Raw genomic sequence first — 27907 nt, 5'->3', positions numbered from 1 at the left:
CCACTCACAGTTTGTTAAACTGAGACATGAAGACCCCGGAAGGTGAGTCAGTGACATTCATCCAGGCGCTCTCCAGGGTCTTCAGGATGGCTTTAAACACATCGTTATCATTGTAACCGGCGAGGATATATGACTGTCCGTACATCTGAAGAAACATCAAACATCACATCTTTAGAGTACGAGGTAAGGCTTTAAACTGAACCCAGTCATCTTCATCAGAGTATCGTTTACTTTATATCTCTCCAATTTATTAACTATTTTATGCAGTTTAAAACCCTGTCTTTGTTCCAGACTCTTCTTCATACTTTATTACTCAAAACATCTGTTGACAGTATTTTAGATTAACACAAGAAATATTTTACCTTAGTTTTTTGTACCTGTAGCGTTGTCCTTATTAGCATTGAAGCTAACAGTGAATAAAAGAACCAGAGGGCGGTCTTACCATGGAGGGGTCAGCCAGAGAGAGTGGCGTCACCAAGGGCTTGCATTCTTCAGGAGTCAGAGCCCAGCTGCTCAGAAACAGCCCGGATACCAGCAGGAGACCTCGGAGACACATGATGCTAATGATGCTAACAATGCTAACGATGCTAATGACGTTACCTAGCTGAGGGAAAGACGACTGAGCCTCATCGGGCCTCAGCCTTTATTGAAGCTTCTGGGTTTTACTTTATCTACATTTTTAGCCAAGTTTAAACTTTTGGACGGTTATGAAAGCGTTTATTTGACCATCATGCAGGTCCAAAGGGGGTTTCAGTGGGCATACAGTTTTATATCAATGTTTGTCCATTAATGATTCACTGATAGCTAAACACAGCCTGAACTTGGACATACTGATATCCAAACCTTCATCATTTCATGGAGTTATGGCTAAAAGATGGGGTTTACCAGTCGATCAGTGGTCCAATTCCACCCCCTCCAGTTCACATGGGGAAGTGTTCTTGGACAAGATACTGCACCTTAAATAGCTCCTGTCGACATGTCTGTGGTATAAATGTATGATGCTCACCATACTACTTCTCTGATGGCTCCCACAGGATTGTTGACATCCACCTGGATCCATCTTCTTCTTATTTACAGACACATGCATTCTCCAGCATCTGGACTAGCTACGTTGTAAATGTGTTATCTTTTTAATGTACACACAACATCTATTGTCTGGCTGTCCTGAGGCCTGTACTACGAAGCTGGTTCAACTTAACCTGGATATGTTGGAGTTAGCCGGTTGGCCTAAGCCAAAACATACGCGCTGGCGCTAAGCTGTACTACGACGCCGGTTATCAAGTGGATCTACATGGTCTACATGAATATGTGTCCCCGGTGTTCCAGGGAACTCACCAAGTGTCAGAAAACACAACCCTCTCTATTTTCCTCCATACCCAAATCTCTAAAAAAGGGGCTGCAACGGATCTGATCAAAACTGATCCAGATTTGAACACTGTCCTGACGTCAGGACGGTGGCGCTACGGCTATTGGGCCAACTCCACCAATCAGGAGGAGACAGCCATGGCCATTGCCGTTCGAAAGCGCTGGAGACGCTGTAGTACATATGCCAGGCCTGTAGATGGTGCTGTTCTCACAGAATCAGCCCTTGCTAAAACAGATCTAAAAAATGTCAAATTGAGCGAAATGAGGCATGGCTAAAATGCATGATCTGTTTGGTATTTTGAAAAAAAAAAGTATAAATATGCCTTATATAGGTATGGTCCTACACTATATTATTCAAATATAGCATGATAGGTCCACTTTAAATCACATTATAATGTAATATAAAAACATTCTAATGGATTACAACTATGATATTTTCAATACACTATGATCCTTCCACAAAAAGAAAGTAAGTGACCTGCGATTATAAAGTATTATGTAAAGTTATTATGATTGCTTAAAGCAATAACTACAGTTTTGAGTAGGATATTTGAGAAGTGTGTTTTTAATGCATTATATAGACCTGGACATATAAAGTGTTACTCACATTTTAGTACACACATTGCCATTTATGACATTGTATGAATTAATATATTAATAAGTCGACCATCTAAAGTGAAACTGCCATAATGAAATTGGAAGAAAAGATGCACATCCGTCCTTAGTGTTCTTCAGCGTTTCATGTTGTGTTTTCCCCTGTGTCTCTCCGGGGGGTTTCTGTCTTAACGTTAAGGAAGTTTAGTGTGGACCGCAACCACCCATACTCTTACTTACTCTACAACATGGTTGTTGTCGTCTGTTTGACACTGTTTCACATTTAGAAGACAGGACAGAGTGTCTGTTGTCAGATTAGAAACAGAAAACTGAAGCAGAATACAAATCATATCAAATAGTCTCTGAGGATGTTCAGATGTGAGTGTGTGCGTCTCACACACCAATCATCATGCTTTAGTTATTCAGCGGGAGACAGAAACAGTACCTCTGATGGCGCAGCAGCAGCAGCACAGCCAGGAGGATCATGGGTATTCCAAGTGAAATTGAGACGATCACTAGATTGTTGAGTTTGGACTGTTCCACAGCTACAAGCACACAAGCACACATACACACATACACACATACACACATACACACATACAGATGACACCAATTAAACTTGTGTGTAGATGGATGGGGATGATTTAAAGATGTAAAAAGCCCCACTCACTGACAGCATGGCTCCATTCACTCCATTGAGAAAATTCCACACATTGGTTGCCCTTCCTTGTCCTCATCGTCACTCTGTAGGTGGAGGAGGGATCTACTTTGGGCTCTCTATAGGACAGCCGGTCACTGAACTCTTTAGGTGTTTCCTGTTTAAAAGAAAATAAAGGATCAAGAAAATAATGCACTTAAAGCTCAAATATATGAACATTTACTAAGATGCCCTGGTCTATAATGCATTATAAACATACTTATTTGTTGTTATAGCGCTGTTATTATTGTTGAAAGAACTTTTAAATTATGCTTTATAACAATAATCTGCAAATGATAAAGTATTTGATATTGACTCACTAACTTTTTACTGCAAATGTCATAGTGTATTATGATTCATACAGTCGCAATACATTATAATCTTTTTTAGAATGTAATATATTGTAATTAGAAGTAACTTTAAGTGGTCATTGTTTGCCTTTAAAAGGGCATATTATGCAGATTTTCAGGTTCATGTTAGTATTTAATGTCTCTACTTTAAAGAGTCCTCTCCTGCTGATGTTCAGGTGTATATCAGTATGTAGTGTCTCTACTTTAAAGAGTCCTCTCCTGCTGATGTTCAGGTGTATATCAGTATGTAGTGTCTCTACTTTAAAGAGTCCTCTCCTGCTGATGTTCAGGTGTATATCAGTATGTAGTGTCTCTACTTTAAAGAGTCCTCTCCTGCTGATGTTCAGGTGTATATCAGTATGTAGTGTCTCTACTTTAAAGAGTCCTCTCCTGCTGATGTTCAGGTGTATATCAGTATGTAGTGTCTCTACTTTAAAGAGTCCTCTCCTGCTGATGTTCAGGTGTATATCAGTATGTAGTGTCTCTACTTTAAAGAGTCCTCTCCTGCTGATGTTCAGGTGTATGTCAGTATGTAGTGTCTCTACTTTAAAGAGTCCTCTCCTGCTGATGTTCAGGTGTATATCAGTATGTAGTGTCTCTACTTTAAAGAGTCCTCTCCTGCTGATGTTCAGGTGTATATCAGTATGTAGTGTCTCTACTTTAAAGAGTCCTCTCCTGCTGATGTTCAGGTGTATATCAGTATGTAGTGTCTCTACTTTAAAGAGTCCTCTCCTGCTGATGTTCAGGTGTATATCAGTATGTAGTGTCTCTACTTTAAAGAGTCCTCTCCTGCTGATGTTCAGGTGTATATCAGTATGTAGTGTCTCTACTTTAAAGAGTCCTCTCCTGCTGATGTTCAGGTGTATATCAGTATGTAGTGTCTCTACTTTAAAGAGTCCTCTCCTGCTGATGTTCAGGTGTATATCAGTATGTAGTGTCTCTACTTTAAAGAGTCCTCTCCTGCTGATGTTCAGGTGTATATCAGTATGTAGTGTCTCTACTTTAAAGAGTCCTCTCCTGCTGATGTTCAGGTGTATATCAGTATGTAGTGTCTCTACTTTAAAGAGTCCTCTCCTGCTGATGTTCAGGTGTATGATCAGTATGTAGTGTCTCTACTTTAAAGAGTCCTCTCCTGCTGATGTTCAGGTGTATGTCAGTATGTAGTGTCTCTACTTTAAAGAGTCCTCTCCTGCTGATGTTCAGGTGTATATCAGTATGTAGTTGTCTCTACTTTAAAGAGTCCTCTCCTGCTGATGTTCAGGTGTATATCAGTATGTAGTGTCTCTACTTTAAAGAGTCCTCTCCTGCTGATGTTCAGGTGTATATCAGTATGTAGTGTCTCTACTTTAAAGAGTCCTCTCCTGCTGATGTTCAGGTGTATATCAGTATGTAGTGTCTCTACTTTAAAGAGTCCTCTCCTGCTGATGTTCAGGTGTATATCAGTATGTAGTGTCTCTACTTTAAAGAGTCCTCTCCTGCTGATGTTCAGGTGTATATCAGTATGTAGTGTCTCTACTTTAAAGAGTCCTCTCCTGCTGATGTTCAGGTGTATATCAGTATGTAGTGTCTCTACTTTAAAGAGTCCTCTCCTGCTGATGTTCAGGTGTATATCAGTATGTAGTGTCTCTACTTTAAAGAGTCCTCTCCTGCTGATGTTCAGGTGTATATCAGTATGTAGTGTCTCTACTTTAAAGAGTCCTCTCCTGCTGATGTTCAGGTGTATATCAGTATGTAGTGTCTCTACTTTAAAGAGTCCTCTCCTGCTGATGTTCAGGTGTATATCAGTATGTAGTGTCTCTACTTTAAAGAGTCCTCTCCTGCTGATGTTCAGGTGTATATCAGTATGTAGTGTCTCTACTTTAAAGAGTCCTCTCCTGCTGATGTTCAGGTGTATATCAGTATGTAGTGTCTCTACTTTAAAGAGTCCTCTCCTGCTGATGTTCAGGTGTATATCAGTATGTAGTGTCTCTACTTTAAAGAGTCCTCTCCTGCTGATGTTCAGGTGTATATCAGTATGTAGTGTCTCTACTTTAAAGAGTCCTCTCCTGCTGATGTTCAGGTGTATATCAGTATGTAGTGTCTCTACTTTAAAGAGTCCTCTCCTGCTGATGTTCAGGTGTATATCAGTATGTAGTGTCTCTACTTTAAAGAGTCCTCTCCTGCTGATGTTCAGGTGTATATCAGTATGTAGTGTCTCTACTTTAAAGAGTCCTCTCCTGCTGATGTTCAGGTGTATATCAGTATGTAGTGTCTCTACTTTAAAGAGTCCTCTCCTGCTGATGTTCAGGTGTATATCAGTATGTAGTGTCTCTACTTTAAAGAGTCCTCTCCTGCTGATGTTCAGGTGTATATCAGTATGTAGTGTCTCTACTTTAAAGAGTCCTCTCCTGCTGATGTTCAGGTGTATATCAGTATGTAGTGTCTCTACTTTAAAGAGTCCTCTCCTGCTGATGTTCAGGTGTATATCAGTATGTAGTGTCTCTACTTTAAAGAGTCCTCTCCTGCTGATGTTCAGGTGTATATCAGTATGTAGTGTCTCTACTTTAAAGAGTCCTCTCCTGCTGATGTTCAGGTGTATATCAGTATGTAGTGTCTCTACTTTAAAGAGTCCTCTCCTGCTGATGTTCAGGTGTATATCAGTATGTAGTGTCTCTACTTTAAAGAGTCCTCTCCTGCTGATGTTCAGGTGTATATCAGTATGTAGTGTCTCTACTTTAAAGAGTCCTCTCCTGCTGATGTTCAGGTGTATATCAGTATGTAGTGTCTCTACTTTAAAGAGTCCTCTCCTGCTGATGTTCAGGTGTATATCAGTATGTAGTGTCTCTACTTTAAAGAGTCCTCTCCTGCTGATGTTCAGGTGTATATCAGTATGTAGTGTCTCTACTTTAAAGAGTCCTCTCCTGCTGATGTTCAGGTGTATATCAGTATGTAGTGTCTCTACTTTAAAGAGTCCTCTCCTGCTGATGTTCAGGTGTATATCAGTATGTAGTGTCTCTACTTTAAAGAGTCCTCTCCTGCTGATGTTCAGGTGTATATCAGTATGTAGTGTCTCTACTTTAAAGAGTCCTCTCCTGCTGATGTTCAGGTGTATATCAGTATGTAGTGTCTCTACTTTAAAGAGTCCTCTCCTGCTGATGTTCAGGTGTATATCAGTATGTAGTGTCTCTACTTTAAAGAGTCCTCTCCTGCTGATGTTCAGGTGTATATCAGTATGTAGTGTCTCTACTTTAAAGAGTCCTCTCCTGCTGATGTTCAGGTGTATATCAGTATGTAGTGTCTCTACTTTAAAGAGTTCCTCTCCTGCTGATGTTCAGGTGTATATCAGTATGTAGTGTCTCTACTTTAAAGAGTCCTCTCCTGCTGATGTTCAGGTGTATATCAGTATGTAGTGTCTCTACTTTAAAGAGTCCTCTCCTGCTGATGTTCAGGTGTATATCAGTATGTAGTGTCTCTACTTTAAAGAGTCCTCTCCTGCTGATGTTCAGGTGTATATCAGTATGTAGTGTCTCTACTTTAAAGAGTCCTCTCCTGCTGATGTTCAGGTGTATATCAGTATGTAGTGTCTCTACTTTAAAGAGTCCTCTCCTGCTGATGTTCAGGTGTATATCAGTATGTAGTGTCTCTACTTTAAAGAGTCCTCTCCTGCTGATGTTCAGGTGTATATCAGTATGTAGTGTCTCTACTTTAAAGAGTCCTCTCCTGCTGATGTTCAGGTGTATATCAGTATGTAGTGTCTCTACTTTAAAGAGTCCTCTCCTGCTGATGTTCAGGTGTATATCAGTATGTAGTGTCTCTACTTTAAAGAGTCCTCTCCTGCTGATGTTCAGGTGTATATCAGTATGTAGTGTCTCTACTTTAAAGAGTCCTCTCCTGCTGATGTTCAGGTGTATATCAGTATGTAGTGTCTCTACTTTAAAGAGTCCTCTCCTGCTGATGTTCAGGTGTATATCAGTATGTAGTGTCTCTACTTTAAAGAGTCCTCTCCTGCTGATGTTCAGGTGTATATCAGTATGTAGTGTCTCTACTTTAAAGAGTCCTCTCCTGCTGATGTTCAGGTGTATATCAGTATGTAGTGTCTCTACTTTAAAGAGTCCTCTCCTGCTGATGTTCAGGTGTATATCAGTATGTAGTGTCTCTACTTTAAAGAGTCCTCTCCTGCTGATGTTCAGGTGTATATCAGTATGTAGTGTCTCTACTTTAAAGAGTCCTCTCCTGCTGATGTTCAGGTGTATATCAGTATGTAGTGTCTCTACTTTAAAGAGTCCTCTCCTGCTGATGTTCAGGTGTATATCAGTATGTAGTGTCTCTACTTTAAAGAGTCCTCTCCTGCTGATGTTCAGGTGTATATCAGTATGTAGTGTCTCTACTTTAAAGAGTCCTCTCCTGCTGATGTTCAGGTGTATATCAGTATGTAGTGTCTCTACTTTAAAGAGTCCTCTCCTGCTGATGTTCAGGTGTATATCAGTATGTAGTGTCTCTACTTTAAAGAGTCCTCTCCTGCTGATGTTCAGGTGTATATCAGTATGTAGTGTCTCTACTTTAAAGAGTCCTCTCCTGCTGATGTTCAGGTGTATATCAGTATGTAGTGTCTCTACTTTAAAGAGTCCTCTCCTGCTGATGTTCAGGTGTATATCAGTATGTAGTGTCTCTACTTTAAAGAGTCCTCTCCTGCTGATGTTCAGGTGTATATCAGTATGTAGTGTCTCTACTTTAAAGAGTCCTCTCCTGCTGATGTTCAGGTGTATATCAGTATGTAGTGTCTCTACTTTAAAGAGTCCTCTCCTGCTGATGTTCAGGTGTATATCAGTATGTAGTGTCTCTACTTTAAAGAGTCCTCTCCTGCTGATGTTCAGGTGTATATCAGTATGTAGTGTCTCTACTTTAAAGAGTCCTCTCCTGCTGATGTTCAGGTGTATATCAGTATGTAGTGTCTCTACTTTAAAGAGTCCTCTCCTGCTGATGTTCAGGTGTATATCAGTATGTAGTGTCTCTACTTTAAAGAGTCCTCTCCTGCTGATGTTCAGGTGTATATCAGTATGTAGTGTCTCTACTTTAAAGAGTCCTCTCCTGCTGATGTTCAGGTGTATATCAGTATGTAGTGTCTCTACTTTAAAGAGTCCTCTCCTGCTGATGTTCAGGTGTATATCAGTATGTAGTGTCTCTACTTTAAAGAGTCCTCTCCTGCTGATGTTCAGGTGTATATCAGTATGTAGTGTCTCTACTTTAAAGAGTCCTCTCCTGCTGATGTTCAGGTGTATATCAGTATGTAGTGTCTCTACTTTAAAGAGTCCTCTCCTGCTGATGTTCAGGTGTATATCAGTATGTAGTGTCTCTACTTTAAAGAGTCCTCTCCTGCTGATGTTCAGGTGTATATCAGTATGTAGTGTCTCTACTTTAAAGAGTCCTCTCCTGCTGATGTTCAGGTGTATATCAGTATGTAGTGTCTCTACTTTAAAGAGTCCTCTCCTGCTGATGTTCAGGTGTATATCAGTATGTAGTGTCTCTACTTTAAAGAGTCCTCTCCTGCTGATGTTCAGGTGTATATCAGTATGTAGTGTCTCTACTTTAAAGAGTCCTCTCCTGCTGATGTTCAGGTGTATATCAGTATGTAGTGTCTCTACTTTAAAGAGTCCTCTCCTGCTGATGTTCAGGTGTATATCAGTATGTAGTGTCTCTACTTTAAAGAGTCCTCTCCTGCTGATGTTCAGGTGTATATCAGTATGTAGTGTCTCTACTTTAAAGAGTCCTCTCCTGCTGATGTTCAGGTGTATATCAGTATGTAGTGTCTCTACTTTAAAGAGTCCTCTCCTGCTGATGTTCAGGTGTATATCAGTATGTAGTGTCTCTACTTTAAAGAGTCCTCTCCTGCTGATGTTCAGGTGTATATCAGTATGTAGTGTCTCTACTTTAAAGAGTCCTCTCCTGCTGATGTTCAGGTGTATATCAGTATGTAGTGTCTCTACTTTAAAGAGTCCTCTCCTGCTGATGTTCAGGTGTATATCAGTATGTAGTGTCTCTACTTTAAAGAGTCCTCTCCTGCTGATGTTCAGGTGTATATCAGTATGTAGTGTCTCTACTTTAAAGAGTCCTCTCCTGCTGATGTTCAGGTGTATATCAGTATGTAGTGTCTCTACTTTAAAGAGTCCTCTCCTGCTGATGTTCAGGTGTATATCAGTATGTAGTGTCTCTACTTTAAAGAGTCCTCTCCTGCTGATGTTCAGGTGTATATCAGTATGTAGTGTCTCTACTTTAAAGAGTCCTCTCCTGCTGATGTTCAGGTGTATATCAGTATGTAGTGTCTCTACTTTAAAGAGTCCTCTCCTGCTGATGTTCAGGTGTATATCAGTATGTAGTGTCTCTACTTTAAAGAGTCCTCTCCTGCTGATGTTCAGGTGTATATCAGTATGTAGTGTCTCTACTTTAAAGAGTCCTCTCCTGCTGATGTTCAGGTGTATATCAGTATGTAGTGTCTCTACTTTAAAGAGTCCTCTCCTGCTGATGTTCAGGTGTATATCAGTATGTAGTGTCTCTACTTTAAAGAGTCCTCTCCTGCTGATGTTCAGGTGTATGTCAGTATGTAGTGTCTCTACTTTAAAGAGTCCTCTCCTGCTGATGTTCAGGTGTATATCAGTGTGTAGTGTCTCTACTTTAAAGAGTCCTCTCCTGCTGATGTTCAGGTGTATATCAGTATGTAGTGTCTCTACTTTAAAGAGTCCTCTCCTGCTGATGTTCAGGTGTATATCAGTATGTAGTGTCTCTACTTTAAAGAGTCCTCTCCTGCTGATGTTCAGGTGTATATCAGTATGTAGTGTCTCTACTTTAAAGAGTCCTCTCCTGCTGATGTTCAGGTGTATGTCAGTATGTAGTGTCTCTACTTTAAAGAGTCCTCTCCTGCTGATGTTCAGGTGTATATCAGTATGTAGTGTCTCTACTTTAAAGAGTCCTCTCCTGCTGATGTTCAGGTGTATATCAGTATGTAGTGTCTCTACTTTAAAGAGTCCTCTCCTGCTGATGTTCAGGTGTATGTCAGTATGTAGTGTCTCTACTTTAAAGAGTCCTCTCCTGCTGATGTTCAGGTGTATATCAGTATGTAGTGTCTCTACTTTAAAGAGTCCTCTCCTGCTGATGTTCAGGTGTATATCAGTATGTAGTGTCTCTACTTTAAAGAGTCCTCTCCTGCTGATGTTCAGGTGTATATCAGTATGTAGTGTCTCTACTTTAAAGAGTCCTCTCCTGCTGATGTTCAGGTGTATATCAGTATGTAGTGTCTCTACTTTAAAGAGTCCTCTCCTGCTGATGTTCAGGTGTATATCAGTATGTAGTGTCTCTACTTTAAAGAGTCCTCTCCTGCTGATGTTCAGGTGTATATCAGTATGTAGTGTCTCTACTTTAAAGAGTCCTCTCCTGCTGATGTTCAGGTGTATATCAGTATGTAGTGTCTCTACTTTAAAGAGTCCTCTCCTGCTGATGTTCAGGTGTATATCAGTATGTAGTGTCTCTACTTTAAAGAGTCCTCTCCTGCTGATGTTCAGGTGTATATCAGTATGTAGTGTCTCTACTTTAAAGAGTCCTCTCCTGCTGATGTTCAGGTGTATATCAGTATGTAGTGTCTCTACTTTAAAGAGTCCTCTCCTGCTGATGTTCAGGTGTATATCAGTATGTAGTGTCTCTACTTTAAAGAGTCCTCTCCTGCTGATGTTCAGGTGTATATCAGTATGTAGTGTCTCTACTTTAAAGAGTCCTCTCCTGCTGATGTTCAGGTGTATATCAGTATGTAGTGTCTCTACTTTAAAGAGTCCTCTCCTGCTGATGTTCAGGTGTATATCAGTATGTAGTGTCTCTACTTTAAAGAGTCCTCTCCTGCTGATGTTCAGGTGTATATCAGTATGTAGTGTCTCTACTTTAAAGAGTCCTCTCCTGCTGATGTTCAGGTGTATATCAGTATGTAGTGTCTCTACTTTAAAGAGTCCTCTCCTGCTGATGTTCAGGTGTATATCAGTATGTAGTGTCTCTACTTTAAAGAGTCCTCTCCTGCTGATGTTCAGGTGTATATCAGTATGTAGTGTCTCTACTTTAAAGAGTCCTCTCCTGCTGATGTTCAGGTGTATATCAGTATGTAGTGTCTCTACTTTAAAGAGTCCTCTCCTGCTGATGTTCAGGTGTATATCAGTATGTAGTGTCTCTACTTTAAAGAGTCCTCTCCTGCTGATGTTCAGGTGTATATCAGTATGTAGTGTCTCTACTTTAAAGAGTCCTCTCCTGCTGATGTTCAGGTGTATATCAGTATGTAGTGTCTCTACTTTAAAGAGTCCTCTCCTGCTGATGTTCAGGTGTATATCAGTATGTAGTGTCTCTACTTTAAAGAGTCCTCTCCTGCTGATGTTCAGGTGTATATCAGTATGTAGTGTCTCTACTTTAAAGAGTCCTCTCCTGCTGATGTTCAGGTGTATATCAGTATGTAGTGTCTCTACTTTAAAGAGTCCTCTCCTGCTGATGTTCAGGTGTATATCAGTATGTAGTGTCTCTACTTTAAAGAGTCCTCTCCTGCTGATGTTCAGGTGTATATCAGTATGTAGTGTCTCTACTTTAAAGAGTCCTCTCCTGCTGATGTTCAGGTGTATATCAGTATGTAGTGTCTCTACTTTAAAGAGTCCTCTCCTGCTGATGTTCAGGTGTATATCAGTATGTAGTGTCTCTACTTTAAAGAGTCCTCTCCTGCTGATGTTCAGGTGTATATCAGTATGTAGTGTCTCTACTTTAAAGAGTCCTCTCCTGCTGATGTTCAGGTGTATATCAGTATGTAGTGTCTCTACTTTAAAGAGTCCTCTCCTGCTGATGTTCAGGTGTATATCAGTATGTAGTGTCTCTACTTTAAAGAGTCCTCTCCTGCTGATGTTCAGGTGTATATCAGTATGTAGTGTCTCTACTTTAAAGAGTCCTCTCCTGCTGATGTTCAGGTGTATATCAGTATGTAGTGTCTCTACTTTAAAGAGTCCTCTCCTGCTGATGTTCAGGTGTATATCAGTATGTAGTGTCTCTACTTTAAAGAGTCCTCTCCTGCTGATGTTCAGGTGTATATCAGTATGTAGTGTCTCTACTTTAAAGAGTCCTCTCCTGCTGATGTTCAGGTGTATATCAGTATGTAGTGTCTCTACTTTAAAGAGTCCTCTCCTGCTGATGTTCAGGTGTATATCAGTATGTAGTGTCTCTACTTTAAAGAGTCCTCTCCTGCTGATGTTCAGGTGTATATCAGTATGTAGTGTCTCTACTTTAAAGAGTCCTCTCCTGCTGATGTTCAGGTGTATATCAGTATGTAGTGTCTCTACTTTAAAGAGTCCTCTCCTGCTGATGTTCAGGTGTATATCAGTATGTAGTGTCTCTACTTTAAAGAGTCCTCTCCTGCTGATGTTCAGGTGTATATCAGTATGTAGTGTCTCTACTTTAAAGAGTCCTCTCCTGCTGATGTTCAGGTGTATATCAGTATGTAGTGTCTCTACTTTAAAGAGTCCTCTCCTGCTGATGTTCAGGTGTATATCAGTATGTAGTGTCTCTACTTTAAAGAGTCCTCTCCTGCTGATGTTCAGGTGTATATCAGTATGTAGTGTCTCTACTTTAAAGAGTCCTCTCCTGCTGATGTTCAGGTGTATATCAGTATGTAGTGTCTCTACTTTAAAGAGTCCTCTCCTGCTGATGTTCAGGTGTATATCAGTATGTAGTGTCTCTACTTTAAAGAGTCCTCTCCTGCTGATGTTCAGGTGTATATCAGTATGTAGTGTCTCTACTTTAAAGAGTCCTCTCCTGCTGATGTTCAGGTGTATATCAGTATGTAGTGTCTCTACTTTAAAGAGTCCTCTCCTGCTGATGTTCAGGTGTATATCAGTATGTAGTGTCCTCTACTTTAAAGAGTCCTCTCCTGCTGATGTTCAGGTGTATATCAGTATGTAGTGTCTCTACTTTAAAGAGTCCTCTCCTGCTGATGTTCAGGTGTATATCAGTATGTAGTGTCTCTACTTTAAAGAGTCCTCTCCTGCTGATGTTCAGGTGTATATCAGTATGTAGTGTCCTCTACTTTAAAGAGTCCTCTCCTGCTGATGTTCAGGTGTATATCAGTATGTAGTGTCTCTACTTTAAAGAGTCCTCTCCTGCTGATGTTCAGGTGTATATCAGTATGTAGTGTCTCTACTTTAAAGAGTCCTCTCCTGCTGATGTTCAGGTGTATATCAGTATGTAGTGTCTCTACTTTAAAGAGTCCTCTCCTGCTGATGTTCAGGTGTATATCAGTATGTAGTGTCTCTACTTTAAAGAGTCCTCTCCTGCTGATGTTCAGGTGTATATCAGTATGTAGTGTCTCTACTTTAAAGAGTCCTCTCCTGCTGATGTTCAGGTGTATATCAGTATGTAGTGTCTCTACTTTAAAGAGTCCTCTCCTGCTGATGTTCAGGTGTATATCAGTATGTAGTGTCTCTACTTTAAAGAGTCCTCTCCTGCTGATGTTCAGGTGTATATCAGTATGTAGTGTCTCTACTTTTAAAGAGTCCTCTCCTGCTGATGTTCAGGTGTATGTCAGTATGTAGTGTCTCTACTTTAAAGAGTCCTCTCCTGCTGATTTTCAGGTGTATATCAGTATGTAGTGTCTCTACTTTAAAGAGTCCTCTCCTGCTGATGTTCAGGTGTATATCAGTATTTAGTGTCTCTACTTTAAAGAGTCCCTCTCCTGCTGATGTTCAGGTGTATATCAGTATGTAGTGTCTCTACTTTAAAGAGTCCTCTCCTGCTGATGTTCAGGTGTATATCAGTATGTAGTGTCTCTACTTTAAAGAGTCCTCTCCTGCTGATGTTCAGGTGTATATCAGTATGTAGTGTCTCTACTTTAAAGAGTCCTCTCCTGCTGATGTTCAGGTGTATATCAGTATGTAGTGTCTCTACTTTAAAGAGTCCTCTCCTGCTGATGTTCAGGTGTATATCAGTATGTAGTGTCTCTACTTTAAAGAGTCCTCTCCTGCTGATGTTCAGGTGTATATCAGTATGTAGTGTCTCTACTTTAAAGAGTCCTTCTCTGCTGATGTTCAGGTGTATATCAGTATGTAGTGTCTCTACTTTAAAGAGTCCTCTCCTGCTGATGTTCAGGTGTATATCAGTATGTAGTGTCTCTACTTTAAAGAGTCCTCTCCTGCTGATGTTCAGGTGTATATCAGTATGTAGTGTCTCTACTTTAAAGAGTCCTCTCCTGCTGATGTTCAGGTGTATATCAGTATGTAGTGTCTCTACTTTAAAGAGTCCTCTCCTGCTGATGTTCAGGTGTATATCAGTATGTAGTGTCTCTACTTTAAAGAGTCCTCTCCTGCTGATGTTCAGGTGTATATCAGTATGTAGTGTCTCTACTTTAAAGAGTCCTCTCCTGCTGATGTTCAGGTGTATATCAGTATGTAGTGTCTCTACTTTAAAGAGTCCTCTCCTGCTGATGTTCAGGTGTATATCAGTATGTAGTGTCTCTACTTTAAAGAGTCCTCTCCTGCTGATGTTCAGGTGTATATCAGTATGTAGTGTCTCTACTTTAAAGAGTCCTCTCCTGCTGATGTTCAGGTGTATATCAGTATGTAGTGTCTCTACTTTAAAGAGTCCTCTCCTGCTGATGTTCAGGTGTATATCAGTATGTAGTGTCTCTACTTTAAAGAGTCCTCTCCTGCTGATGTTCAGGTGTATATCAGTATGTAGTGTCTCTACTTTAAAGAGTCCTCTCCTGCTGATGTTCAGGTGTATATCAGTATGTAGTGTCTCTACTTTAAAGAGTCCTCTCCTGCTGATGTTCAGGTGTATATCAGTATGTAGTGTCTCTACTTTAAAGAGTCCTCTCCTGCTGATGTTCAGGTGTATATCAGTATGTAGTGTCTCTACTTTAAAGAGTCCTCTCCTGCTGATGTTCAGGTGTATATCAGTATGTAGTGTCTCTACTTTAAAGAGTCCTCTCCTGCTGATGTTCAGGTGTATATCAGTATGTAGTGTCTCTACTTTAAAGAGTCCTCTCCTGCTGATGTTCAGGTGTATATCAGTATGTAGTGTCTCTACTTTAAAGAGTCCTCTCCTGCTGATGTTCAGGTGTATATCAGTATGTAGTGTCTCTACTTTAAAGAGTCCTCTCCTGCTGATGTTCAGGTGTATATCAGTATGTAGTGTCTCTACTTTAAAGAGTCCTCTCCTGCTGATGTTCAGGTGTATATCAGTATGTAGTGTCTCTACTTTAAAGAGTCCTCTCCTGCTGATGTTCAGGTGTATATCAGTATGTAGTGTCTCTACTTTAAAGAGTCCTCTCCTGCTGATGTTCAGGTGTATATCAGTATGTAGTGTCTCTACTTTAAAGAGTCCTCTCCTGCTGATGTTCAGGTGTATATCAGTATGTAGTGTCTCTACTTTAAAGAGTCCTCTCCTGCTGATGTTCAGGTGTATATCAGTATGTAGTGTCTCTACTTTAAAGAGTCCTCTCCTGCTGATGTTCAGGTGTATATCAGTATGTAGTGTCTCTACTTTAAAGAGTCCTCTCCTGCTGATGTTCAGGTGTATATCAGTATGTAGTGTCTCTACTTTAAAGAGTCCTCTCCTGCTGATGTTCAGGTGTATATCAGTATGTAGTGTCTCTACTTTAAAGAGTCCTCTCCTGCTGATGTTCAGGTGTATATCAGTATGTAGTGTCTCTACTTTAAAGAGTCCTCTCCTGCTGATGTTCAGGTGTATATCAGTATGTAGTGTCTCTACTTTAAAGAGTCCTCTCCTGCTGATGTTCAGGTGTATATCAGTATGTAGTGTCTCTACTTTAAAGAGTCCTCTCCTGCTGATGTTCAGGTGTATATCAGTATGTAGTGTCTCTACTTTAAAGAGTCCTCTCCTGCTGATGTTCAGGTGTATATCAGTATGTAGTGTCTCTACTTTAAAGAGTCCTCTCCTGCTGATGTTCAGGTGTATATCAGTATGTAGTGTCTCTACTTTAAAGAGTCCTCTCCTGCTGATGTTCAGGTGTATATCAGTATGTAGTGTCTCTACTTTAAAGAGTCCTCTCCTGCTGATGTTCAGGTGTATATCAGTATGTAGTGTCTCTACTTTAAAGAGTCCTCTCCTGCTGATGTTCAGGTGTATATCAGTATGTAGTGTCTCTACTTTAAAGAGTCCTCTCCTGCTGATGTTCAGGTGTATATCAGTATGTAGTGTCTCTACTTTAAAGAGTCCTCTCCTGCTGATGTTCAGGTGTATATCAGTATGTAGTGTCTCTACTTTAAAGAGTCCTCTCCTGCTGATGTTCAGGTGTATATCAGTATGTAGTGTCTCTACTTTAAAGAGTCCTCTCCTGCTGATGTTCAGGTGTATATCAGTATGTAGTGTCTCTACTTTAAAGAGTCCTCTCCTGCTGATGTTCAGGTGTATATCAGTATGTAGTGTCTCTACTTTAAAGAGTCCTCTCCTGCTGATGTTCAGGTGTATATCAGTATGTAGTGTCTCTACTTTAAAGAGTCCTCTCCTGCTGATGTTCAGGTGTATATCAGTATGTAGTGTCTCTACTTTAAAGAGTCCTCTCCTGCTGATGTTCAGGTGTATATCAGTATGTAGTGTCTCTACTTTAAAGAGTCCTCTCCTGCTGATGTTCAGGTGTATATCAGTATGTAGTGTCTCTACTTTAAAGAGTCCTCTCCTGCTGATGTTCAGGTGTATAGTCAGTATGTAGTGTCTCTACTTTAAAGAGTCCTCTCCTGCTGATGTTCAGGTGTATATCAGTATGTAGTGTCTCTACTTTAAAGAGTCCTCTCCTGCTGATGTTCAGGTGTATATCAGTATGTAGTGTCTCTACTTTAAAGAGTCCTCTCCTGCTGATGTTCAGGTGTATATCAGTATGTAGTGTCTCTACTTTAAAGAGTCCTCTCCTGCTGATGTTCAGGTGTATATCAGTATGTAGTGTCTCTACTTTAAAGAGTCCTCTCCTGCTGATGTTCAGGTGTATATCAGTATGTAGTGTCTCTACTTTAAAGAGTCCTCTCCTGCTGATGTTCAGGTGTATATCAGTATGTAGTGTCTCTACTTTAAAGAGTCCTCTCCTGCTGATGTTCAGGTGTATATCAGTATGTAGTGTCTCTACTTTAAAGAGTCCTCTCCTGCTGATGTTCAGGTGTATATCAGTATGTAGTGTCTCTACTTTAAAGAGTCCTCTCCTGCTGATGTTCAGGTGTATTCAGTATGTAGTGTCTCTACTTTAAAGAGTCCTCTCCTGCTGATGTTCAGGTGTATATCAGTATGTAGTGTCTCTACTTTAAAGAGTCCTCTCCTGCTGATGTTCAGGTGTATATCAGTATGTAGTGTCTCTACTTTAAAGAGTCCTCTCCTGCTGATGTTCAGGTGTATATCAGTATGTAGTGTCTCTACTTTAAAGAGTCCTCTCCTGCTGATGTTCAGGTGTATATCAGTATGTAGTGTCTCTACTTTAAAGAGTCCTCTCCTGCTGATGTTCAGGTGTATATCAGTATGTAGTGTCTCTACTTTAAAGAGTCCTCTCCTGCTGATGTTCAGGTGTATATCAGTATGTAGTGTCTCTACTTTAAAGAGTCCTCTCCTGCTGATGTTCAGGTGTATATCAGTATGTAGTGTCTCTACTTTAAAGAGTCCTCTCCTGCTGATGTTCAGGTGTATATCAGTATGTAGTGTCTCTACTTTAAAGAGTCCTCTCCTGCTGATGTTCAAGGTGTATATCAGTATGTAGTGTCTCTACTTTAAAGAGTCCTCTCCTGCTGATGTTCAGGTGTATATCAGTATGTAGTGTCTCTACTTTAAAGAGTCCTCTCCTGCTGATGTTCAGGTGTATATCAGTATGTAGTGTCTCTACTTTAAAGAGTCCTCTCCTGCTGATGTTCAGGTGTATATCAGTATGTAGTGTCTCTACTTTAAAGAGTCCTCTCCTGCTGATGTTCAGGTGTATATCAGTATGTAGTGTCTCTACTTTAAAGAGTCCTCTCCTGCTGATGTTCAGGTGTATATCAGTATGTAGTGTCTCTACTTTAAAGAGTCCTCTCCTGCTGATGTTCAGGTGTATGTCAGTATGTAGTGTCTCTACTTTAAAGAGTCCTCTCCTGCTGATGTTCAGGTGTATATCAGTATGTAGTGTCTCTACTTTAAAGAGTCCTCTCCTGCTGATGTTCAGGTGTATATCAGTATGTAGTGTCTCTACTTTAAAGAGTCCTCTCCTGCTGATGTTCAGGTGTATATCAGTATGTAGTGTCTCTACTTTAAAGAGTCCTCTCCTGCTGATGTTCAGGTGTATATCAGTATGTAGTGTCTCTACTTTAAAGAGTCCTCTCCTGCTGATGTTCAGGTGTATATCAGTATGTAGTGTCTCTACTTTAAAGAGTCCTCTCCTGCTGATGTTCAGGTGTATATCAGTATGTAGTGTCTCTACTTTAAAGAGTCCTCTCCTGCTGATGTTCAGGTGTATATCAGTATGTAGTGTCTCTACTTTAAAGAGTCCTCTCCTGCTGATGTTCAGGTGTATATCAGTATGTAGTGTCTCTACTTTAAAGAGTCCTCTCCTGCTGATGTTCAGGTGTATATCAGTATGTAGTGTCTCTACTTTAAAGAGTCCTCTCCTGCTGATGTTCAGGTGTATATCAGTATGTAGTGTCTCTACTTTAAAGAGTCCTCTCCTGCTGATGTTCAGGTGTATATCAGTATGTAGTGTCTCTACTTTAAAGAGTCCTCTCCTGCTGATGTTCAGGTGTATATCAGTATGTAGTGTCTCTACTTTAAAGAGTCCTCTCCTGCTGATGTTCAGGTGTATGTCAGTATGTAGTGTCTCTACTTTAAAGAGTCCTCTCCTGCTGATGTTCAGGTGTATATCAGTATGTAGTGTCTCTACTTTAAAGAGTCCTCTCCTGCTGATGTTCAGGTGTATATCAGTATGTAGTGTCTCTACTTTAAAGAGTCCTCTCCTGCTGATGTTCAGGTGTATATCAGTATGTAGTGTCTCTACTTTAAAGAGTCCTCTCCTGCTGATGTTCAGGTGTATATCAGTATGTAGTGTCTCTACTTTAAAGAGTCCTCTCCTGCTGATGTTCAGGTGTATATCAGTATGTAGTGTCTCTACTTTAAAGAGTCCTCTCCTGCTGATGTTCAGGTGTATATCAGTATGTAGTGTCTCTACTTTAAAGAGTCCTCTCCTGCTGATGTTCAGGTGTATATCAGTATGTAGTGTCTCTACTTTAAAGAGTCCTCTCCTGCTGATGTTCAGGTGTATATCAGTATGTAGTGTCTCTACTTTAAAGAGTCCTCTCCTGCTGATGTTCAGGTGTATATCAGTATGTAGTGTCTCTACTTTAAAGAGTCCTCTCCTGCTGATGTTCAGGTGTATGTCAGTATGTAGTGTCTCTACTTTAAAGAGTCCTCTCCTGCTGATGTTCAGGTGTATATCAGTATGTAGTGTCTCTACTTTAAAGAGTCCTCTCCTGCTGATGTTCAGGTGTATATCAGTATGTAGTGTCTCCTACTTTAAAGAGTCCTCTCCTGCTGATGTTCAGGTGTATATCAGTATGTAGTGTCTCTACTTTAAAGAGTCCTCTCCTGCTGATGTTCAGGTGTATATCAGTATGTAGTGTCTCTACTTTAAAGAGTCCTCTCCTGCTGATGTTCAGGTGTATATCAGTATTTAGTGTCTGTACTTTAAAGAGTCCTCTCCTGCTGATGTTCAGGTGTATATCAGTATGTAGTGTCTCTACTTTAAAGAGTCCTCTCCTGCTGATGTTCAGGTGTATATCAGTATGTAGTGTCTCTACTTTAAAGAGTCCTCTCCTGCTGATGTTCAGGTGTATATCAGTATGTAGTGTCTCTACTTTAAAGAGTCCTCTCCTGCTGATGTTCAGGTGTATATCAGTATGTAGTGTCTCTACTTTAAAGAGTCCTCTCCTGCTGATGTTCAGGTGTATATCAGTATGTAGTGTCTCTACTTTAAAGAGTCCTCTCCTGCTGATGTTCAGGTGTATATCAGTATGTAGTGTCTCTACTTTAAAGAGTCCTCTCCTGCTGATGTTCAGGTGTATATCAGTATTTAGTGTCTGTACTTTAAAGAGTCCTCTCCTGCTGATGTTCAGGTGTATATCAGTATGTAGTGTCTCTACTTTAAAGAGTCCTCTCCTGCTGATGTTCAGGTGTATATCAGTATGTAGTGTCTCTACTTTAAAGAGTCCTCTCCTGCTGATGTTCAGGTGTATATCAGTATGTAGTGTCTCTACTTTAAAGAGTCCTCTCCTGCTGATGTTCAGGTGTATGTCAGTATGTAGTGTCTCTACTTTAAAGAGTCCTCTCCTGCTGATGTTCAGGTGTATATCAGTATGTAGTGTCTCTACTTTAAAGAGTCCTCTCCTGCTGATGTTCAGGTGTATATCAGTATGTAGTGTCTCTACTTTAAAGAGTCCTCTCCTGCTGATGTTCAGGTGTATGTCAGTATGTAGTGTCTCTACTTTAAAGAGTCCTCTCCTGCTGATGTTCAGGTGTATATCAGTATGTAGTGTCTCTACTTTAAAGAGTCCTCTCCTGCTGATGTTCAGGTGTATATCAGTATGTAGTGTCTCTACTTTAAAGAGTCCTCTCCTGCTGATGTTCAGGTGTATATCAGTATGTAGTGTCTCTACTTTAAAGAGTCCTCTCCTGCTGATGTTCAGGTGTATATCAGTATTTAGTGTCTCTACTTTAAAGAGTCCTCTCCTGCTGATGTTCAGGTGTATATCAGTATGTAGTGTTTCTACTTTAAAGAGTCCTCTCCTGCTGATGTTCAGGTGTATATCAGTATGTAGTGTCTCTACTTTAAAGAGTCCTCTCCTGCTGATGTTCAGGTGTATATCAGTATTTAGTGTCTCTACTTTAAAGAGTCCTCTCCTGCTGATGTTCAGGTGTATATCAGTATGTAGTGTCTCTACTTTAAAGAGTCCTCTCCTGCTGATGTTCAGGTGTATATCAGTATGTAGTGTCTCTACTTTAAAGAGTCCTCTCCTGCTGATGTTCAGGTGTATATCAGTATGTAGTGTCTCTACTTTAAAGAGTCCTCTCCTGCTGATGTTCAGGTGTATATCAGTATGTAGTGTCTCTACTTTAAAGAGTCCTCTCCTGCTGATGTTCAGGTGTATATCAGTATGTAGTGTCTCTACTTTAAAGAGTCCTCTCCTGCTGATGTTCAGGTGTATATCAGTATGTAGTGTCTCTACTTTAAAGAGTCCTCTCCTGCTGATGTTCAGGTGTATATCAGTATGTAGTGTCTCTACTTTAAAGAGTCCTCTCCTGCTGATGTTCAGGTGTATATCAGTATGTAGTGTCTCTACTTTAAAGAGTCCTCTCCTGCTGATGTTCAGGTGTATATCAGTATGTAGTGTCTCTACTTTAAAGAGTCCTCTCCTGCTGATGTTCAGGTGTATGTCAGTATGTAGTGTCTCTACTTTAAAGAGTCCTCTCCTGCTGATGTTCAGGTGTATATCAGTATGTAGTGTCTCTACTTTAAAGAGTCCTCTCCTGCTGATGTTCAGGTGTATATCAGTATGTAGTGTCTCTACTTTAAAGAGTCCTCTCCTGCTGATGTTCAGGTGTATATCAGTATGTAGTGTCTCTACTTTAAAGAGTCCTCTCCTGCTGATGTTCAGGTGTATATCAGTATGTAGTGTCTCTACTTTAAAGAGTCCTCTCCTGCTGATGTTCAGGTGTATATCAGTATTTAGTGTCTCTACTTTAAAGAGTCCTCTCCTGCTGATGTTCAGGTGTATATCAGTATGTAGTGTCTCTACTTTAAAGAGTCCTCTCCTGCTGATGTTCAGGTGTATATCAGTATGTAGTGTCTCTACTTTAAAGAGTCCTCTCCTGCTGATGTTCAGGTGTATATCAGTATGTAGTGTCTCTACTTTAAAGAGTCCTCTCCTGCTGATGTTCAGGTGTATATCAGTATGTAGTGTCTCTACTTTAAAGAGTCCTCTCCTGCTGATGTTCAGGTGTATGTCAGTATGTAGTGTCTCTACTTTAAAGAGTCCTCTCCTGCTGATGTTCAGGTGTATATCAGTATGTAGTGTCTCTACTTTAAAGAGTCCTCTCCTGCTGATGTTCAGGTGTATATCAGTATGTAGTGTCTCCACTTTAAAGAGTCCTCTCCTGCTGATGTTCAGGTGTATATCAGTATGTAGTGTCTCTACTTTAAAGAGTCCTCTCCTGCTGATGTTCAGGTGTATATCAGTATTTAGTGTCTCTACTTTAAAGAGTCCTCTCCTGCTGATGTTCAGGTGTATATCAGTATGTAGTGTCTCTACTTTAAAGAGTCCTCTCCTGCTGATGTTCAGGTGTATATCAGTATGTAGTGTCTCTAATTTAAAGAGTCCTCTCCTGCTGATGTTCAGGTGTATATCAGTATGTAGTGTCTCTACTTTAAAGAGTCCTCTCCTGCTGATGTTCAGGTGTATATCAGTATTTAGTGTCTCTACTTTAAAGAGTCCTCTCCTGCTGATGTTCAGGTGTATATCAGTATGTAGTGTCTCTACTTTAAAGAGTCCTCTCCTGCTGATGTTCAGGTGTATATCAGTATGTAGTGTCTCTACTTTAAAGAGTCCTCTCCTGCTGATGTTCAGGTGTATATCAGAATTTAGTGTCTCTACTTTAAAGAGTCCTCTCCTGCTGATGTTCAGGTGTATATCAGTATGTAGTGTCTCTACTTTAAAGAGTCCTCTCCTGCTGATGTTCAGGTGTATATCAGTATGTAGTGTCTCTACTTTAAAGAGTCCTCTCCTGCTGATGTTCAGGTGTATATCAGTATGTAGTGTCTCTACTTTAAAGAGTCCTCTCCTGCTGATGTTCAGGTGTATATCAGTATGTAGTGTCTCTACTTTAAAGAGTCCTCTCCTGCTGATGTTCAGGTGTATATCAGTATGTAGTGTCTCTACTTTAAAGAGTCCTCTCCTGCTGATGTTCAGGTGTATATCAGTATGTAGTGTCTCTACTTTAAAGAGTCCTCTCCTGCTGATGTTCAGGTGTATATCAGTATGTAGTGTCTCTACTTTAAAGAGTCCTCTCCTGCTGATGTTCAGGTGTATATCAGTATGTAGTGTCTCTACTTTAAAGAGTCCTCTCCTGCTGATGTTCAGGTGTATATCAGTATGTAGTGTCTCTACTTTAAAGAGTCCTCTCCTGCTGATGTTCAGGTGTATATCAGTATGTAGTGTCTCTACTTTAAAGAGTCCTCTCCTGCTGATGTTCAGGTGTATATCAGTATGTAGTGTCTCTACTTTAAAGAGTCCTCTCCTGCTGATGTTCAGGTGTATATCAGTATGTAGTGTCTTTACTTTAAAGAGTCCTCTCCTGCTGATGTTCAGGTGTATATCAGTATGTAGTGTCTCTACTGGGACATGTCTCCATGCTTTAATGTTCAAAAAGCTCTTTATTTTTCTCATACTGCCTGTGCTGCAGCACCTCTTTTCACCCTCTGTCTGAAACCAGAGCCCAGTCCACTCTGATTGGTTAGCTGGCCGGCTCTGTTGTGATTGGTCAACCGCTTAGAGATGAACCGCCCCTTAGCCTGTCACGTACAAGTGTTGAGCACTAACCAATAGAATCGTGAATGTTACATAGTGATGTCACTATGTTACTGAAGTAAACAAAGTGGCATCACTGTCTGATTCCTTCCCTAATCCTGTTGACAGACAGATGGAAAAAACAAGCCAAAACATAACCTAATGGTAGAATTCATACAAAATCTAAGTATTAAACCGGAAGAAGACTAAAGAATAAAGAACAATAAAGTATAAATCAGAATTAAGGCCCTTGTTATGCCATTTCCAAACTAATTTTCTATTACACTAGCATCAACTAAGTGACAGGATCTGAAGCTGTGTCCAGTGCGCTCTCTCACCCACTCAGATCAAATCAAATCAAATCAAATCAAGGTTTATTTATAAAGCACATTTAAAAGCGATTTTTGTTCGGGCCAAAGTGCTGTACATGTAATAACTACAATCACATAAAAACACATTTCTATAATCACAATAAAAGACAATAAATTACAACAGATATTTAAAAAGAAAACACAGGGAAAAGTCAGGAGTCGTGCTCCGCTCTGACTAGAAGGCCAGGGAGAAGAAGTGTGTCTTAAGAGTAGATTTAAAAACCCCTAGGGTCTGGGCCGACCTCACATGGAGGGGCAGAGTGTTCCAGAGCCTCGGGCCAGCTGCTGCGAAGGCTCGGTGCCCTCGGGTTTTAAGCCTGGTCTTGGGCACTACCAGCAGCAGCTGGTCAGCAGACCTTAAAGCTCTGGCTGGGGTGTAGCGCTGGAGGAGTTCAGATCATTCAAAACGTACTGAGGTCTACTGATCTGATCAATAAAAATCCTCTGTCACATAATAAAGCACCTGTTGCCTTATTATGTTGCCTTATTATGTGGCAGAAAGAGTTGACACTGCAGGTTCTGCTTTCTTAGGGATTTTAGTGAGATAGCTAGAGGAAAGGCTTTGTTGGATATCATTTGCCCTTTTGCTAAAACAGGTTGTATCCTTATAGGTAGAATGCATTCTGGTGTAGCTTAATGGAGTAAATGTTTATTTTGATAATCAACCAGTGATACAAGCATTATTCTGTATAAGAAGTATGTTTACAATGCATTATAAAGCATCATAGGAAGCGTAACCTACATTATTGAATAATTGACATCCATATCCACACATGTATACTGTACCTGGTCACCCATGTCCAGCTGGTATTCAAAGCAGAAGGGGTCGTTGTCGACTCTACAGTGGGGCGAACCCCATGTCACCAATAGACCTCCATCTTTGATTGATGCAGAGATGTTTTGGGGTGGAGACAGGACCTCTGTGGCACACACAACGACAACATTAGTACAATAATTATTAAAAATGCAGGCGGAACTGCGGATTTCCGCTAGCAACTAAGCTTACAACCATATGTTACTAGCCAGTGAAAAAAATCAACGATAGCTTTCCCCTCTCTTTTTATATGGTAAAAATGGTTTGATTTTTTTTACGTAAGACACCAACATTCCTGTCACTCCATTATCAAGTTTATTTCATCGTGATATTGCCCTATTGGTTACCTTTTGACCCCTAGAAGTAAACCTACCCTGTTTCCCCTATAGAGCTCAATGAGAGTTTGTCTTGTATTACCTAGCATGTTGAGGTCGTATTTGGAGGCGTAGACTGTCCAGTTGCCGTGCAGGGTGAAGTTGAAGTGTAGGATTAAAAGTGACATCTTGTGATCATGCAGAGCTAAAGACCTTGATCCGACTTTCTCCTCAGACGACAGGTCAGGAGACTGAACTGATTTGTTACCATCACAGATGCTGCATGAAAACAGAGGGAAAGAGAATGTAAGGATGTAAGTATGCCTTTAATTATTCATAAATACTCTCTATGCCACATGTGTAATGTATCATTTAAAAAAATACCTGATGTTGACAAAGAGCTGAGTATCCTGGTGTAAGGTGTTAAATGACCAGGAGCAGTTGAGTATATTTGTTGGGTAAAGGAGGCAGGTAAGGTTTGTATCATGTATATTTTCCATCTCTACATGATGCTCCTTCACTAAAGTACTCAGTACATCGATCTGAAAAAAGTACCACAAACAACAAGATACATCTGCATTAAAGTGGGTGGCTTTCATGTGACTGTGTGACCTTTGGACAATATTAAAAAAATTGATTCTCACGTCATCAGAAGACATTGTATCCTGACAGACATCTGAAATGTCAGCTTCCGCCTCTATTAAAGGAGTAAATACGTTTGGAGTTTTAGCACGGGGGGGAAACCAAAGGCAACGGATGGTCAAGTTCTAACTTTAAAGACCCTCACACACAAGTGGTCCAATGTAAGCATCAATGCATTTCCATTCAGATTATACAAAATATGAAGGCATATTTTCTTCAAAGTACACCATGCTTAATTAATCCACATTTTTTGTGGATTAATTAACGGTCTTTTCCGTGATTTAGGAAGAATGTGTGTGCGTCAAGCGTGTGTGCGTGTTACCTACCAATTTGTAAGGCAAATAAAACCAGCAAACTGGACCAAAGTATTGGATGTGAAGGAAACATCTTCATAGCATACCTAAGGGTGTCAGCCAAACACACACACACACACACACACACACACACACACACACACACACACACACACACACACACACACACACACACATAATCCTGAGCGTACAGTGTCTGGCACCCAAGTACATAGAGAACCTCTTGTATTGTACACATTTCCGGCCTGCTTATACTTCCCCTTTTTAAGTGCTTAAAGTTAGTGACTGCCAGTAAGACATATTTATGCCGTGTAATCGAATTGAAAGAAACAGCTTTCCTCATATGAATCTTACTTTTCGTCCTGGTTAAATTAGATTTCTACTGCCTACAAAAGCTTTTACATTTTCCACAAAAAAGAAAAAGTTATCAATGCTTTGGTCTTTTTTCACCTTGCTCAACTTTTCTCTCTGAAAAGTGATAAACCATAGACTGCATATATAAAGGGAAAACCCATGCTTAGCTATTCTAGGTGTGAGCCTTTTTGAATACAATTTTAAAGAATCCATCTACGGTACAATGTGGTAAATAATAGTAATAGGAAACCGTTACCTCCCGCTGTCCCTCCACTCTGACAGTGCTCTCGATGACTGAAGACAGTGAAACATTTCTGGGGAAAGAAGAAGCATGACGTCACACACTGTAAGGCTTCAGGAAACATTAGGCTTCTTCCTGTCACTTCATTTGGATTTTTTGGATTAATACACTGCAAAATCCAAATATGTCTTAGCTTTTCAAAAGCAATGTGTTGGTAGTAAATACAGTAAAAACTAAAGAGTAAGACTAAGACAATGGAAAATACATGAAATGTGTTCATTTTCTAAAAAGAAATCGAGAAGGTCGCGACTTGTGCCATGATATTTCTAAATAATTGTACACGTTTGTTGAACTGGACACTGGTACATTGACTTTCATTCAACCTGTAATTTAATTTAAAAGGTTTCTCAAGTTATTGGATATTGTTCTGTCTTGCCTTGAAAACATATTACTACTTAATCTATAGGTTGCTAATTTAGAAACTGAAAACATAAAAAAATGACATCAAAATGACATGCTGCTGGTTAGTGATGGAGGAGGCTGCCGGAGACAATCCTTCACATTACCAACATATCAATACTACCCTGCAGTATACAAAGTCATTCAAACTAGCTGCACCTTTACCAGCTTTGAGAACACTTTCATGATCAATCATTATAAAACATATCATATATATTATTCTGAAATGGACCAATCTGCACAATGACTACTTTTACTGTCGCTACTTCAACTATATTTTGATGATAATACTTTTCTACTTTTACTTGAGGAACATTTTGAATGCAGGACTTTTACTGTAACAGAGTATTCCTACACTCTGGTACTTCTACTTTTACTCAAGTACAAGATCTGAGTACTTCTACTTTTACTCAAGTACAAGATCTGAGTTCTTCTACTTTTACTCAAGTACAAGATCTGAGTACTTCTAATTTCACTGAAGTACAATATCTGAGTACTTCTACTTTTACTCAAGTACAAGATCTGAGTACTTCTACTTTTACTGAAGTACATTATCTGAGTACTTCTACTTTTACTACAGTAACAGATCAGAGTACTTCTACTTTTACTACAAGATCTGAGTACTTCTACTTTTACTCAAGTACAAGATCTGAGTACTTCTACTGAAGTACAATATCTGAGTAGTTCTACTTTTACTACAGTACCAGATCAGAGTACTTCTACTCTTACTACAGTACAATATCTGAGTACTTCTACTTTTACTACAGTACCAGATCAGAGTACTTCTACTTTTACTACAGTACCAGATCAGAGTACTTCTCCGCCTCAGTG

At 40.0% G+C, this 27907-nt stretch overlaps 1 protein-coding gene across 1 annotated transcript; it reads right to left on the bottom strand.

Moving 5' to 3' along the window:
• Positions 1 to 1656: 1656 nt before the first annotated feature.
• On the bottom strand, positions 1657 to 26674 carry LOC117498717 (granulocyte-macrophage colony-stimulating factor receptor subunit alpha-like). The gene is made up of 7 exons (XM_034150858.1): positions 26633 to 26674; positions 25711 to 25763; positions 25451 to 25608; positions 25170 to 25345; positions 24725 to 24858; positions 2630 to 2774; positions 1657 to 2504 (listed from the first exon to the last, which is right to left on the bottom strand). The coding sequence occupies exons 2-7, from the start codon at positions 25723 to 25725 to the stop codon at positions 2374 to 2376; spliced, it is 759 nt and encodes a 252-aa protein (XP_034006749.1). The 5' UTR covers positions 25726 to 25763; positions 26633 to 26674; the 3' UTR covers positions 1657 to 2373.
• Between the last annotated feature and the right edge of the window lie 1233 nt (positions 26675 to 27907).

This window comes from Trematomus bernacchii, unplaced genomic scaffold (assembly GCF_902827165.1).
Source record: "Trematomus bernacchii unplaced genomic scaffold, fTreBer1.1, whole genome shotgun sequence".
Classification (NCBI taxonomy): Eukaryota; Metazoa; Chordata; class Actinopteri; order Perciformes; family Nototheniidae; genus Trematomus; species Trematomus bernacchii.
Note: the sequence above shows the minus strand (reverse complement) of the source record. Positions and strands in the feature narration are given on the sequence as shown.

Bases quoted from the DNA above. Each gene is read 5' to 3' on its own strand.
- LOC117498717 (XM_034150858.1), bottom strand. The intron at 25,346-25,450 runs GTATTTTTTTAA...GTTTTCATGCAG, and splicing joins CAGCTCTTTGTCAACATCAG to CATCTGTGATGGTAACAAAT. The intron at 24,859-25,169 runs GTAATACAAGAC...TGTGTGCCACAG, and splicing joins ATACGACCTCAACATGCTAG to AGGTCCTGTCTCCACCCCAA.